Below are 16,662 nucleotides of genomic sequence, written 5' to 3' on the forward strand. Positions count from 1 at the left end.
ACCCTGGAGGTGGAGGTTATAGTGAGCCAATATCACGCCATTGCACTCCAGCCTGGACAACAAGAGCTAAACTCCCTCTCAAAAAAAAAAAAAAAAATTGCACTGCTATTATTATCCTTTACTGCATGTTTAATTAACATGGAGTTTGTAACAGCTTTTGTGCCATGGACTCTACTCTCTTGGCAGTCTGGTAAAGCCTATGTAAACCCTTCTCATAAAAATTTCTAAATAGGGCTGGGCATGGTGGCTCATGCCTGTAATCTCAGCACTTTGAGAAGCCAAGGCGGGCAGATCATTTGAGGTCAGGAGTTCCAGACCAGCCTGGCTAACATAGCAAAACCCTGTTCTCTACCAAAAACAAAAAACTAGCTAGGTGTGATGGCATGTATGTGTAATCCCAGCTACTTGGAAGGCTGAGGCACGAGAATCACTTGAACCTGGGAGGTGGAGGTTGTAGTGAGCCGAGATCAGCCACTGCACTCCAGTTTGGGCAACACAGTAAGACTTTGTCTAAAAAAAAAGAAAGAAAGAAAGAAAGAAAGAAAGAAAGAAAGAAAGAAAGAAAGAAAGAAAGAAAGAAAGAAAGAAAGAAAAACAAATCTAAGTGAATGAAATAAAAGTGTAAAATTACAAGGGAAGCCAATGACATTGACATACAGTTATAAAAACATTTAAAATAACATATTGTGTGATATAGTAATACATATGCTTTTTAATGCATTAAAAATGATTTAGCCACAAGGTAAATATTATAATTTTGAAGTAATGATAAGTATCAGTATTTTGAAATATCTATGAAACTGAAGTGATATGAAGGTGTATGTGATATATACCGGTGAGAAAGCCTGCAATACTACTGTGTAACATTTCCCATACATATTTGACAACAGAACACTTGAGAAGCACTTATTAACACAGTATAGATTCAGAAATGTTAATTTAGTCAATGTTAACATTAGCCATGGAGTTTCCTTCCTGGCAAAAAGAAACTGGCATTGGGAGAAAACTTTTAAAATTCACATTTGCCATTAGACAAGCTGCCAAGTGGGGAAGGGACCAAAGGCTGAGAAGGTGAGGGTGTGGTAAGCATGTTTCTATTGACTGAACTTGTTAATACTCCAGTGTTTATCCTTACTATCACCAGCACAACCCCATTACCCTAGCAATCCATTACTCCGTTGAAAAAGATACAAAGTTCAGATTCTGGTGATTAACTCGGCATTGCTTAAGATACCTGTTCTGACCTCACTAACCCAACTGAAACTCTTCCTGTTTGTCATTACTGCACCATGGGAAAGGATGTGCAAATTGTAATGATGTGGGGTGACATTTATTTTGCATTCATCCAGTGCTGTTATTTGTTTTGTATTTGGAATACGTTGCTTAACCTTCAAAGTAGCTCTCAGATTAAGAAAACTAGAGCTTGGAGAATTTAAGTAACTTGACTAAACTAACACAGAAAATCTGAAATGGAAAAATTAACCTCCAAACCTAAAGTTTTTTAGTTCCAAAGTCCATTATAAAGTGGTGCCTCCCTGTCTCCCAGCTACCACCCAGATTTAATCTGGATCTCCCATTATCAGATGGTTTACATACAAGTTTTCTCACGAGATCTTGACCGCAACTCTTTGAGATGGCCATGGGTCTCAAAATTCATTGTCAGGAGTACTACTTTAGAATCATTTTGATCTTTGCTAACTGATGAGAGACTTTCAAATAGCTAATTGTCACCTATCCTTTTTGAAGCCCAGTTTTCATAATCATAAAACAGAAAAAGTGTTAAAGTGTTTTGTGAGGATTAAAAACATGAATAATAAAATCTAACTTTGTTGAGCTCACTATGGTGAGCATTCTGCATTTCCATAGTTCATTGAATCCTCACAACAATCTTTCTAGGCAAAGATTATTTTTATTTTAAAGATAAGAAAACTGAGGTATCTGTAATTAATTAACTATCTTAAATTAACAGAGCCAATAAGTGACAAAACTGGGTTCAAATGTAGGTCTGTCTAATGCCAAAGCCCTTTTTTTTAAGTCACCAGACTAATCTGAAAATCACTATTCAGCCTTAGCTGTTATTATTATAATTATCATCACACTTAAAACACTATCAAAATACAAAATTACTAGACATAAGTATATAGTCACTGAAGAGATTAGAATCTGAAACTTTTCACCTGCATGTTCTTCCGTCCACTTACTTTAGTTTATTAACCCAATGGATGATGTCTGACTCCTTTCTTAACTTGTTTAGGGCAGTTCCAAGTTAGTTGACTTCTGAGAGTTATTGAGTAAGAAACGTTATAAATTGTTTGGATTAGGATTTGGTATGTTTAGAAGCTATTTCATAAGTTTGCTTTTTCGAACTGTTACTGGCTATAATACTGCAGATGCTGTGATGAGGAACACCCTCTCTAAAGACACACAGTGGATGACAAACCTCCAAAGCTAACATGTTGTTTACAGATATGGAGAAGAAGAGGATGGACAAGCACAGTCTGAAACGTAATTACAAGGTTTATAGTCCCTGTTGGGGACTAAAATGTTTATTGGCTTTCCTTGTGCAATTCAATGTTCTTTCTTTAAAGGATCCACTCCAAACTTGGGACATTCCTGAAAATAGCATCTCATTTGGGAGCATGCCAAGAATTGGTGTGTGTGTCCTTTGTGTCTTTGCACCAACTCAGAACTCCAGATACTAGCTCTAGAGACTAAGCTGGGATACAGTCTGGATAAGGGAGTTGTATATCTACTTGGGCTTCTTCCTGCTATATTTATTTCATCCATTTTCCTCCTAGAAAGCAGCTCCTAGAAAGATGTGGTTTTAAATGAGGGATTGGATGCATACTGGTATGTCTTAGATAGCACAAGTCAGTGGTCTTTGCAGAGTTGCCAAAGGCATATAAGTAATCAAAGATGCGGAAATCCATGGAGAGACTTCATTCCATTTCTACTCTGATTTATTCAGGGAAGGACACCATGAACACATAATGGATTTGATATGTCCCAGAGTTCCGAAAACAGCCTAGCAAAAAGGAATGATCCTAAAGGACATTTTGATATATGAAAAAGTCCACCTAAAGCTTTGTCAGAGATAACTAAAGAATATGATGGCTGGAAGGCTATAAATCCTTACCTTGGCTCAAAGTTCTAATTTTAGGGGAAATGATTACATGAATTCCAAGTTTAGTTTACCAAATGATATACAGTTCCTGAAAGGAGTTCAAATTTAGATAGAAAAAGTACCTTACAAATGATCTAGGTCACTGATTCCCCTCGTGCATTGAAATTACCTAAATCATTTCTTCTCTCTGAGTTAAGGTCTGAATGTGTTGCCAGGTTTAGCAAACTCAGTTTGTAGCCCACTGACCTCATTTTACTGATTAGGCAACTGAGGTGCACAGTGGTTGATCTTTCAATTTATTCAATAAACAATTATATGGTATATTTTTTTACGGTATCTATCTGAACAATCTCGGGCTAGTGAAGTCGCTTGCCCAGGTCACATGGGCAGACACTGACATAGCTTGAATTAGGACCCAAGTTCTTTTGACTACTATCTCGGCCTTAAAATCTTAATCATAGGACAAAGATATTTCTTCTATTTTCAAACAGTCCCATCAAAAGGAAACAATGGACAGTCTGTGCAAGATTTTAATTACCTTAATGTTCAAAATAAAATAAAAACAGATTACTAAAACATAACAACACTTTAATATCATTCTAATAAGATATTATTAATTTCAAAATGGTAGGACAAAACTAATTATACTTTAAACTTCCTAAATATCCTATAGTTACTTTATGACTATTGAGACACTAGCTAAGTTTCCAAAATTGGATTTCTAGCCATATAATCCCTCACCTCCCACGTATACCACCCCCCATTCCCAGGTCAGGACTATTGTCCAAGCAGTAAAAATAATTTCCCAGAGTACATACACGGCAGTGGCTACCAACCAAACAAATAATTATGGGGGCTGGAATTTAAATTCATGGCTGTACTTTCACCAATTCATTCCCCATTCTACCCCATGTTGCTGTCTTCAACTTTTATGAAACAGTATGTTTGTCCTATTCATCTGTGTCAGCATCACCCTTTCCTACCTACTAGGCTTACCACTTCTTGGTGCCTTTCACTGGCTGACTAAGGTTTCAGAAGTGCCTGCTTACAGCAAACACTGTAGTCGTCTCTTTTTGGTTACAAAGTCCCCAGACAATTTCTCAAGGTAATATTATGAAGAAGAAGTAAATGTGCTCCTCTGCTACCCCATTTCTTTTTAGAGTGCTGGCTTTATTCTATATCTCATCTGGCTTAATGTCTTATTGGGCCAATTGGATTGATTTTACAGTCACCATAGAATATCTCCTAAACAGACAACCATGGGTCATGGGAACAATATTTCTGCTGACCCCATGATTTGGTCACATTGGGTTGTAAGGCCATAGTGGAGATATGCTTGATGAATTTATGAAGACTTGATTCTAGGTATCGTGTAGGTTGGCTTAGTTCTCTTTTACTGAATTCAACTTAGTTGCATTCATTTTAGTCTAACTAGATTTTGAGTGCAGACAAAATGAAAAGAAATGGTTCAATTTAGGTGAAAGTTAAAGCTCCAAAAGTAGTGCAGTATTTCATAGACCTTACCTTTGAGAGAAATTATATCAGCATATAATAAGCACCTGAGAATATGAAAGCACAATTCCAGTTTAAATGTTAAAGGTCTACAACTTGGGATATTAAATGGAGTACAGAAAAGCCATTGGTTCTTAAACAATTTTATTGAGGGGGAAAACAGTGAAAGCTAAGTGTTCTATTCAAGAACTGTTTCTTTTGAAAATAATGCTTCATTTATAAGCTAAGGACAGGAGATCTAGCTTTGTTATGAAGGCTCATCTTTTTATTAAACAACCACTTCTGTCTCCAAGTTGCAAGGGGAGGATTTGTCAATCTGATTGAATCTTTCCTTTAGTTTTTCCCAACAGCTGTGTTCAGATAATTCATGACTCCTGTGTTTCCTGAGCCCTGGATAATTTCACACACATGTCTGGTTTGGGGCTCCACATTTTCAGAAGAATATAGAAACCTTGGAGGAGGTCCAGGGTAGACCAAGGGAAATGATTAATGGATTGAAAGTTGGAGTTTATGAAGAAAGGTTGTGAGATCTGATCTTTTGCTATGAGAAAAGTCTGAGTGGTGACTTAATAACACAAGGAGGTTAGTAAGCAGCTGTTCTCCATCTTCACTAAGGTTGAATGAAGTGAAATAAGATATAAATTGCAACAGGAACAAAAATGCATTACAAATGGGAACTTCCAAGCAATAGCATTGCTGGATTCTAGATAGCTCCCCAGAAGAAGGATGTATAGTCTACTTCCCTGGTCTGCAATGATAGGCCTATAAGTAGTGAGGAAGATGAGGTAATCTCTTAAGATCCCTTCTGGACCTATCTTTTATAGGTCTATCATATTTAGAAAATTTATTTGCCTCAAGCAAAAGTTGTCTCATTTCCTCCCTCCCACCCTATCCACTCCTTATCTTTATCTACCTTTTGTAAAACACTGCTAACCAAAATAACTGGGGACTGATCAACGGTGATGGGCCCTCCCCAGCCTCTAAAAGTGCCACTTCAGCTTTGGGAGCAAGTTTCTTGTCCATCACTACCACCCCCTGGCCACTAGGGGCATGTTTACCATAATCTTTTTACACACCAAACGTAGGGCAAGTGAAAACAAAACAAAATAAAACTTCCTATGTTTAACAAATTCACAAGTGTATTAAAATACAACTCTTATGTCCTAGAATATGAGCATGTAAAGGGCTGAAATGTATTCTATGCATCTGCCTATATCGGCCCATAGAATAGGCTCTGATATATAGTAGGTACTCAGCAATTTTTAATCAATTAAATGACTGTAACTGTGAAGTGAAGGGAAAATAAGTTGAGGTGGTCAGGGGTTTCAGATGTTTCCAAATGATTCTGTATGCCAGACAAATCTAAAGCCTAACCCATTCTTCATACATGTGCTATTGAGGATTTCATTCTCACCATGCCTGCACTATCTGGAGGTAGAAAGAGAGCCAGTTGCACATCCTGCCCAAGTCTTTGGCCAAAAAAAACAATAAAGACAGGTGTTGTGTAGATTCATGTATCAGAATCACATGAAAGTAGGCCAAATTCTTAGTGTGTGTTTTTAAAATAAGACTTCAGGAATTTCGGTGATTTTTTTTTTCTAAATTATCTTTTTGCATAAGGTAATTTTTCATGAAGAATATAAAAATTTTTTGTATTTTATATAAAATATTTTTTCATGAAGAATATAAAATTTGATTGTAGGAAATCTCTCTTCAATCATCACACAGCCTAAATAGGTGAGTCTCAAAAATAAGCTAATCTTCATCTTACATCTGATTCAGTGTCCTGAAACCCTTTGGTTTAAATTTGTTAATTCTTCTCATGGCTTGTCTCATAGCAAAACCAGCTAATACCATAGCTCTTATTACTGTCAGCTGTAACTTATATCCACACTCTCACATCCCTTTTGACCATGCTTATAGAAATATTATAAATAAACCAAATTTATTCTTCATTATTAATTTTTAAATGTTCTCAGCAAAAATCTGGTAACTTGGAGGCTACAAGTTGATGATTCTCATATGTTTGGGGGTTTAGTCTCAAAGCTTCATAATGGTTTCTACGCTGTTTTTCTTGATCCAACTAAATTTTATTCCCAGATGGGATCAGTTTTTTACCCTCCTGTTCTACTCTCCTAGTCCTGGCACTTCTAAAAGTTTCTTACTGTGGTTCCTTTCTTTTGTCTGCCACTAATGGCAATGCCTGGTTACATAACTCCTGTTAACAGGTGTTGACCAATTTGAACACATTTGAGTATGGTATAGAGCTATTCTTATGGTTCATAAAAAACTTAGAGAGAATATACCATCTGATGAATAGGGAAATTACTTCTCCCTTAAGGTTTTTCTCAGGACAGGCCTTACACAAGAATTTCAAGGATTGTGAGTGACACAGTTTAACATTGGGCTGGGCCTTTGAAATTATCCAACATGAATTTGAAAACAACTCTGCAACTCTGCTCAGCAGCAGAGTTTTCTGTTTACTTAGTATTTCCCTATGCCAATTAGTGAAATTTTCAGCAGTTTTTTAGGTCAACTCATTTGATACTAGAATAGACAACATTTTTTTATTTTGCAAGGAAGACTGAAGGTAGGAGTAACTAGGAGGCTAAAATAAACACAATTAAATATAAAATGCTTATAGTGGTAGAATTGACCTCAGCCAATTAAAATTATTAATAGAAAAAACATGTCAATGTCAAATCTGAGCCTACTACCTCTCTTCCCACTTGGGTAATGAGGATTAGTTTATATTTCCTGACAAGAATAGATGGGAATTCACATTTCTTCCTGACCTTTGTCCCCGCTGAAACATCGCGTTAGGATCATATTAGAACATAACCAAAAAGAAATATTCAGATGAATTCACAATTAAGTTTTAAGCCCCACAAAACTGAAATAAGTAGCATCTTCTTTTCAAGCTGTGAAACTTTCCCTCATTTTAGTAATAAAGAAATGTTCAGATTATAAACTTGGAAAATTTGTTCCTAACATATCAGCCATGTCGGAGACCAATCTTTAAGAAGAACAAGAAATATATGCTGTATGTTCTCAGCATCAACCTTGCCCACAATGGGAAATAATTTTGTAAAACTTTGATTTTAGACCTCCAAAATTATCTCTATATGCTACTTGAATTAAGCAAGTAAAAAATAACATTTAGAATTCCATGTAAGGCACTGGTACAACTTTTGTTTACCTTGGCGTCATTGTTTTTGAATGTAAGATGTAATTTAAGGCAAATAAGTATGTGTTTTAAGTCTGGTCACGTATAGTTTGGTAATGCTATAATCACAAATCAGAAAGTTTGGAAATGCTCAGAAGTGTTAAGAGGTGGATTCATCATGGTTATCTGAATTGGCATTTGATCTTCTTTTCTTTCTAAATACCCCTGACATTTCTGACTCCTCTGTCTTTTCCTCAGTAAAACTGCACCACACACTGGAAAGCGAAGATACACACATTTATTTATATAATGTCAAGGGAGAGTAGGAATAAGAAGATTGGCCATAGACCCACCCAATCAGAGTCTGGGAAATGAGAACACTTTTTCCTTCAGCAGAAATGCTGACGTGCCAATGTGAATTTAGCAGGAAAAAGATTTGCCATAACTTATAAGTGAGCAGCATTCAGAATGCTAGCTTAGATTCCTGGTATTAATTTGCCAGGTGTTTTTCAGAAAGAAAATAAATCACAATTGAGCTTAAAAATCTGAGGGTAGAACTCATTTTTAACCAAATGTAAAGCATCAGTTTAAAGTTAACATAAAGTTTTAAAACAAAAAGTTTGGAGTGGTGTTCCTCCAGTCCTTTATAATGTAGTACAAGTATGTTTTTTTAATTTATAAAAGTAGCCATTTAAATTGTATTATGCTACTAAAAGAAACTGTGTATGCATTCAGCTTACAACCTGGGAACCAACGCAGAGGGTTTCTGGGGTAACAGTACCCAGCTTCATACCCTCTGTCCTTTATTGCTTTCTGGTTAGCCTGCGTATTTCACATACATTAAATATTCCACAATGAACTCCACCATCTGTGCTGTAGGGTAGTTTGTATTGGTCATGTGCTCTGTCAAGTTGACAGAGGTGCAAAGCTAAATGTGTGACACTCGAAGAATATGCATATATTTGAATAATTTGACTATTTAGTCCAACAATTTGCAAAGGCGCTCTGAATGATCACACATTCTGATAACACTTCCAGGGAACCGATAGCTTCACTTAGGAGGTGGGGAGATGGAAGTAGGGTTATTTCTAGCAGGAATTCTTGAGTTCACTGAAGTCTCGTCCCTGGTACTTCACTGGGTGAACGTGGGTAAATTATTTCCTGGCAAAGTATCGGATTCTTCTTTTATAAAATGAGTAAATAATTTCTTTTAACTAGTCTTTAGAAGTTCTAAAATAGCTAATGTTAGTGAATTCACTTTGTTAACTGTAAACCCCTAGGTAAATTGAACTGAATATGTAATAATATTATATATTCAGTTCAACAGTACATTCTTGGTAACCACAAGAGGGTCCACGAAAGGAAACTGTTTATAAATCTTTCCCTTTAGCAAAATTAATGTTGGAGTATTTAGGGAAATTCCTACAGCAGTGAGTCTTCACAATTATTAGGTCAATCCCCTTTGAGATTACAGAAAAATGCACATACACAGAAAGCTGCCTGGAGAATTTGGGTGTGGGCTTGGTGGGAGATTCCTCTGATAGCCAGTGTTGTACCCACAAGAGAGTGTTTCTCAAAGTGTGACTTCAGATTGTCTGCATCCGAATTGCTGGTGGTGTTTATTAAAATTCTAATTCCTGGACCCTGCCCCACCCCTACTAAATCACGATTTCAGGAGGAGGAACATTCATTTTAACACTCACTCAGGTGATTTTTATGAGTTAAGTACGGTGCTGCTGTCTTGTTCTTTATAAGGTCTGCACAAATTGGTTGAACTAATGAGAAGAAAATTCAGCTTTAAAGCAGGAACACAGGTAGACGGTTGACAGAGTTCATCAAATGGCTAATTGAAAATGTCCTCTGGACCCCAGCCATATAAGTTCTCTCGAAGGGTGTTGACTACAGGCAAATGAGAACCCGAAAAGCTATTTGCTCTTTTGCTGCTGGCAGTGGTGGGGGTGGAGGCGAGGGGAGGATTAACGGAGCCAGTTCTGCCCCCACCCTAGAATCCCCTACCCCCACTCTGATTAAAGCAGAAGACTTTATCTTTGCTGCCCTGGTTCGTTATTAAAAGGGTTCGCTTATGTGTGTGTGTTTGCTGGGGCTGGAAGTGAAAACATCTGCAAAAGCATGCAATGCCCTGGAACGGAACTCTTCTAATAAAAGATGTATCATTTTAAATGCGCTGAATTTTGATTCTGGTAATTCGTGCACTAGAGTGTCTATTTCGAGGCAGCGGAGGTATCATATGACAGCGCACGTCAAGGCACCGTGGAGCCCTCTCGTGGACTCCCACCCACTTTCCCATTCACCGCGGAGAGGGCTGCTCGTGCTGCCGCTCCCCCCGGCGAGCTAGCATGAAATCTCCCTGCCTCTGCCGAGATCAAATGGAGCTCCTCGCTGATGGGGTGCGAGTATTACCTCCGCCATGCAATTTCCACTATCAATAATTTAACTTCTTTGCTGCAGACCAGAAGGAGCACATACCGGGCACCAAAGACTCGCGCCCCCTCCCCCCTTTAATTAAGCGAAGGGAACGTGAAAAAATAATAGAGTCTGGGAGTTTGGGGGCCGAAGTCTTTCCCAGAGCAGCTGCCTTGATGGTTACTTTGACAAGTAGTGACTGAAAAGGTGGGTTTGTTTTCTTTCTCTTTCCGTTTTTCTGTTTGGTCTGCTAGAAAGCGTGCGGCTTTAGCGAGGGCTGTCATTGCCTGGGCTTCCTGGCTGGAACAAGTAACTTGGTGTAACGTTATCTGGGGGCGTTCATCAATAAAAAATGCCGTTATTATCTTGATTAAATTCCTATTAGGCAAACTCCAGAGAGGTCAGTGCGCGAACTCTTTAAGCCGGCTTGTTTAAGGCAGCGGAGTAAACCAATAGCCCCCATGCTCTGTGCGATTTCATTGTGTGCTCGCGATCGCAAGCTCCGTGGTGCGGGAAGGTGCGGGAAGGTGTGTCTATGGCCCGGGAAACGCACGCCCTCTCCCAGAGAACTTGGGTGCTGGGATGCGGAGAAAGGGGAGAGTTGAAGGCGAGGGGAATGAGACCTCTGGGCGTCCGATTCTCACTCGCTCCCTCTCACCCCAGCGCGCACAGCCCGGGTTTCCGCAGGGGGCGCGGGACGCGGGGTTCCCTGGGGCTGGGGCTGGAACACCCCTCGAAGCCTCGGGCGTCCCGCCCAAGGGGCCCCGGGAGGGCACAGGGCTCGCGGGACGATGTCGCAGGACCCCGGGGAAGGATGACGGGGGCAGGGCCCGGGGAAACGGGGAGTCCAGGGCGCCCCTCGGTCCCCCGGGGGCTGAGCCTGGACGAGGAAAAGGCGCGGCGTCCCCTTTAAGCGTCCGCCCCGAACGGGTATCGGTAGCGCGGGAGAGACGGGGGAGGGGGGAGGTGGGCGGGGGGGCGGCGCCGTCTGACCAATCGAAGCTCAACCGAAGAGCTAAATAATGTCTGACCCGGGCGCAGGGCGCAGCCTGGAGCTCCGGGTCCGCGCCGCCGCCGCAGCGCCCGGGAGCACCCGCCGGCTCGCTGTCCCGCGCACCCCGTGGCGCCTCGGGCTCCCGGGCCGGACCAAGGAGCCAGCCCAGTGTGCCCCCCACCTCCCGCTCGGGGGGCTTTGATGAGATACTTGAATGCAGCTGCCACCGCTGCTGTGGGGCCGGCGGGGAGCAGCACCGCGACGGGGACCGGGGCTGGGCGCTGGAGCCAGAATCGGAACCACGATGTGACTCCGCCGCCGGGGACCCGTGAGCTTTGTGTGGACCCCGAGGTAGGCGAGCGCCGGGCGTGGGGCTTGACGCGGGAGCCGCCCGTCCGCGGGAGAAAGTTGACTGGGGACCCCCTAAAGTTGTGGGACGAGGCCAGGCTCCTTCTTTCCTCCCCTCCGGGAGAAGGGAGGATTTGGAGTTGCTCCGGGGGAGCTTTCTCCCAAATCCCACGACCCAGAGGGTCAACAGGCAGCACCTGGGAAAAAGGGACCCGGGGAAGCCACGAAGTAGAGGACACAGGGCCAGGAAGAGACCCAGAGCTGCGTGGTGGGAGCAAAGACGGCGCACCGGGTATCCCCCGCAGCCCTCCCCCAGCCCAGGAGGGGTAGAGAGAGACTTGGGGACCCAGAGCTATCGGGGTCCCTGACTGAGGAGGGTGCTGGGGCTGGGCTAGGAATCATTCCAGGGGTAGGGTGGTCCCCTCGCCGATTTGTGGGGGTAGTGGGGAGGGAAGCTTGCGCCCTCAGCCCGCACCCCGTCCCGGGGCTGCACACGGTTACCTGCTCCCCAGGAGTTGAGACTGAAGTGGACTCACAAATCCGAAGCCTACGTAGCTTGGAAAAGTTGGGAGGCGGAATTCCTACCGCTGAGACCTGGAAGGGTCTGCGAGACTCGGGGGCTGGCCGAACCCACGCCTCTCCCCGTCTTAAACCCCTCTTCTGAAGCGCCCTCCAAGGAAGTCAGTTTTGACTTTAGGGGAGTGGGTGGATGTACTTGAGGGATTCCTGACTCGGGTTAGTCTCTGGGGATGCAGAGCAGGGAAAAGGAATGGGTGAGTGAGTTGCGCCTGGAAAGAAATAGCTGAGGATTAGGGGCTCTGTGCCTGACGGCCAAGAAGGGGAGATTACAGACTAGGGGCATCCCTAAGGAAGAAGTCTCGGGGCTGCGGGATGAACTGGAGGATGTAGTGTTTGTGTGTTGGGGGTGGAGCGGGGATGAGGGACCGAGGTGGAGGGGAGGCGAGGAGGAGGAGGAGGGGACCCAGAGAGCGAAGCTAGGGAAGGTAGAGGGTGCCCTCTGCTGGCCATGCTGCCAAGAGCAGCTGCTGGGGGCGGGAGGCTGGGGGTGGGGAAGTGGTAAGAGAAGGTTTTGCGGGATCCCTTCGAGAGCTGGTAGGAGGGACTTGTTGAATGGTGCTGCTGACTCGAGCTCGGTGGGGCGTCCGAGTCGTCGTCGGTGAATTTTGACTCGTCTTTCCCGTTTGGCTCATTTGCAAAAGTTTTCCTCGCGCTGGGGGAGTTTTGATAAGCCTCGACTGGTGGTGTGTTAGGGTTTCTTGAATGTTATTTTAAGGTCCTCTAGGTATCTTGCACTTACTTCTCAATGTCAGTAGTAACCAAAGAACATTTTCCGACAAGCATGCAGGAATGTTCTTGGCCAGAAGCGAAAAAAAGCATATTTCTGAGTGTTTATTAATCCTCCTAGTACAGTTATCTTTTAAACCAAAGTAATATGTAATTGGGAACGTTGATTTTCTAACTGCATATAAAAGGCGATATGCTATGAAATGAGACCATTCCCTACTGTCTCAACTTCCTGCAAAAACTATCTCCCCTCTTCATTATTATCGAAAAACCTATTTTTACATGAGTTTGTTGTGAGGTCAAAAGCCATTTTGGTCTTACAATTTGATATGTCTTCTTTACATTTTAATTTATTGAGGCATAATTACAGATTTAATTTGAACGTGTGTGCCTTCAGTGCTTTCCTCTTGCAACATAATTTTTAGGTTGGAGATTTCTGATGTTATGACATGTAGCACTTCAAGGCATTACACATAATAGGCAGCATAGCGTGTTGAAATTATACTACAAAGTTTTAACCTTGGAAACGGCACCTTTTAAAAACAATCACTAAATTCCTGTTCCTGTTCCCTGGTTTTGCAGATGCCTTGCTTAAGACTTTTTTTTTTTTCCTCTTTCTTTCTTTTTGGTAAATTTACCTCTGGGCTAGCAGGAGAGGTAAGAGAAAGGAAAGAGACACTTGTCGAAATGTAACCATAACCTTTACTGGAATTTAAAACACGTTGGTCACCATTACTGGAATTCCAGGGCCATAAAGTCGTTGTCTTTTTTTTCCTTCTACTTCATTTTGTAAAATGTGATAAATGTTGGTAAATATAGACCAGTAAGTAGTCTGACACAAAAAGCATTATGTATGTGGAACTATTTTGTTACAGAACATTTTCTATTTATAAATGATATAAGCAGAAAGAAATGATTTCCAGATAAACAAGGCTTACGTACATGTTTTGAAGCTTTAGAACATTGCAGACACGCTTAGACATTACATTTTTTAAAGCAAAATAATAATTTTTCTCATACCTTTGAAGTCTTTCATAGCCCATTCAGAGCTAAGTTAGTAGCTGGAAGTTTTGTTTATTTTAAGGTGATATTTTAAAGCCATTTAAGATGTATAGTAGGTCAACATTGGCGTATCCAGAAAATAAAGCATTTAGGAAACCTGTTTCAGAGTGTATTCTCAATGTGTGTAACTTTTACTTGCAAACCAAAGGAACCAAGAAAGTCATCATTTGCCTAAAATGCAGTCATCACCTCAAATGATTCGTTTACACTATGTGAGTTAATTGCTTTATTAATCTCATAAATGGCGAAACAGGGAATGAAGGTCCTGTGGTATTTCTTGTTCATTTTTACTCACAAGGAGTGGGAAATCCTGTACAAAATGCAAATTTCTAAAATCCTGGCTCAAAGTCCTTAGGTTTCCTTTTTAAAAGGGGCACCATGAGAATTAAGCTGTTCCCTTCTTTGTGAAATCTTAAAGAGTATCAGCTTTTCAATAGTCAAAATGTAGATGATTGATAATCTCATTTCTTTCTCGTGGTTTGTAGTTCAGCACACAGAGTGAGCTGGGCACGCCCACCTGACAGTATAGCAAAGAACTTGTCTACATTCTTTTTACATTCATCTTCTAAAACCTGTAGCTAGCGCGCTCTCTCGGTCTCAATCGTAGACTTAATCTTAAAAATTTGAAGATTTACAGACTGGAAAGGTCGTGTTCAAGTAGTTTATTAACATTTTGAGATGTAGGAAATTAATATCAGAGTAGAGAAGAAAAATTTCAGACTTCTTGAATAAAAACAGCATAGAGAGTGGATGATGGCTAAACTCTGAATATCTTTTGAGAAGAAAGGCACTCTCATTTCAGGTTCCCATAATACGGATTTGATTTTAGTGATTAAAACATTAATTTTCAACTTGCATCTCTCTGTGTGCAAGAGTTGAATTTGTGTAAGGGGGCTCACCTATGCAACAAAAGTGAACATGTACCTTTTATAAGGTAATTGCTAACTTGTCACAATTTGTTTTCAAACAATTGTTATAGAGCACTCATTTTCCACTAATTGCAAAATTGCTGCTTAATTGAAAGACTCTCAGCCATCTAGTACAGCCATTCAGCCACTGGCAGGCTCTGTGATCTCAAGCTGTGAATTGCATTTTAAAGTGGAATCATGGAGAGAATTCTGTGGAATTCTAGGTTTTAAGTGCTGGCTGTTGTTCAATGGAAGAAGAAATCATTTGAACAAGAATCACATCAAATAGTGTTGTGATAAATTTTCTTTATTAGGATGAATAACATGCACAGATGGGCTTCAAAAGTGAATGAGCAAACTTATTGGTTACACTCTGCATCCATTTACTCTATTTAGTATGGAGTAATGTTAAGCTATAAATGATGTTGGCAAATGAAATCCATATGTCATTTGCACGTGGGATTTAAACCTAGGAAACAGAGTGCCTTTGGCATGTGTAGGCTGAGTCATGTGTGTCCTAAAAAGTCCTCTTAAACTTCTTAAGGCATAGAATTATTTAATCCTAAATAATTTTATACTTAAATGCATCACTGGATTTCCAGAGTATGTACACTAAAAAGACTTAGAAAGGTCATGGACCTAATTATTGAGTATATGGAGTCATTATTGATGGCAGATGCAAAACAATGGAACTCACTAATGTACTGACATTGAAAACCTTTTGCCGGGGCGGAAATCGGGAGTGGCAAATGGGTGTGTTCTCTAAGTGGGACAGGAAGGTATTCTCTTTTCTGTAGAAAAATATGAGTATCTGGTCAGATAAGTGTGGAAGCTTTCATTTAAGTATTTAAGTTCATGTACAAACTCTGGGGCACATGTGTTCTTGGTGAGACAAATCTTATGAAATAAACTGGATGCTAAGAAGTGGCGCATTGCCCTGATGTCTCATTTATAGATTGATGTTTGAAGATGGATTGCATTAGGTGAGTTAGGGGGCTGGGTGTGGGACAGGAGAACAATTGGAGGGAAGAAAAGTAAATTTACAAGCTTTAGTGACAGCCATAATAGAGTAAAAGTTTATTTCCATAGAGCCTAGAGAGTAACGAATGTTATATAGTTTTCCCCAAAGGTTCACTTGAAAGAACTTTTCATTGGTTGTCATGGTAGTAATGTCCTGATTTTGAAATCTCCCAGAACCTAGTAGCTCTTAAACATGCTTTCATCTTGGTTCCTTTGGTCTGATGGAAACTTTATATGACGACCCTCTGTGTTTTTGACATGCCTCTGCATTTTTGGAGAGAGGAGGTCAGGCAAGGGAGGATTTCTTAAATCTAAGACAATATAGTAAGGAAATATAAAATTATATGATAAAATCACTGAACTTCAAACTGGCTTATTGAAATAAAATCTAGAAGGCAATCTATCATTTAATTACAACTAGCTTGTATAAAATTAAAACTTATATAATGGGAATTCAAAGAAAATAAATGGGCAGTTTCAAGTAATTTAAGCAACTCACCAAAAATTGAAGTAATAGTGCCACCTAGAGAACAAAATCACCAGCTTTACCAGTCAGATGGCTTATTTCCATATGAACCATTTTTCCAATGCTACAGTTACTAGGATTTCCTTGTTACCATATACAGATCTGGTGAGTGTGTATGGGGGTGGGGATGCATGTGGAATTACAGAGGAAATTTTAAAACAAGCAGATCCACAGTTTGATGTTCTAAATCCTTTTAACGTTGTAGTAGCCAAGTGTAGAATAGCATGTCAGGAATCAAGGGCTGGCCTTTTTTTTTTTTTTTTTTTTTTTTTT

At 40.7% G+C, this 16,662-nt stretch overlaps 1 protein-coding gene and 1 long non-coding RNA gene across 7 annotated transcripts in view; one reads left to right on the forward strand and one right to left on the reverse strand.

Annotated features, from left to right (window-relative positions):
* BDNF (brain derived neurotrophic factor) overlaps window positions 1–16,662 on the forward strand; it is a 67,600-nt gene that overhangs the window by 9,119 nt on the left and 41,819 nt on the right. The window contains exon 1 of one of the 6 annotated variants that reach the window (XM_017538723.2): window positions 10,084–10,433. The exons of 4 other annotated variants lie outside the window; for them this stretch is intronic. Coding sequence is in view for 1 of the 2 variants with exons in the window: in XM_017538722.1 (XP_017394211.1) it covers window positions 11,422–11,571 (150 nt within the window). In the remaining variant the exon portion in view is untranslated. Of the gene's footprint in view, window positions 1–10,083; window positions 10,434–11,237; window positions 11,572–16,662 lie in introns of those variants that run through there. One more of the 6 variants, XM_017538722.1, reaches the window with a different exon arrangement.
* The window catches only part of LOC119472699, a 21,631-nt gene continuing 18,526 nt past the window's right edge, over window positions 13,558–16,662 (reverse strand). Inside the window, exon 2 of the long non-coding RNA XR_005201876.1 lies at window positions 13,558–14,245. This is a non-coding gene — a long non-coding RNA (uncharacterized LOC119472699). The remainder of the gene's footprint in view (window positions 14,246–16,662) is intronic.

The sequence above is a fragment of the Cebus imitator genome, unplaced genomic scaffold (assembly GCF_001604975.1).
Source record: "Cebus imitator isolate Cc_AM_T3 unplaced genomic scaffold, Cebus_imitator-1.0 Scaffold113, whole genome shotgun sequence".
Taxonomy (NCBI): domain Eukaryota; kingdom Metazoa; phylum Chordata; class Mammalia; order Primates; family Cebidae; genus Cebus; species Cebus imitator.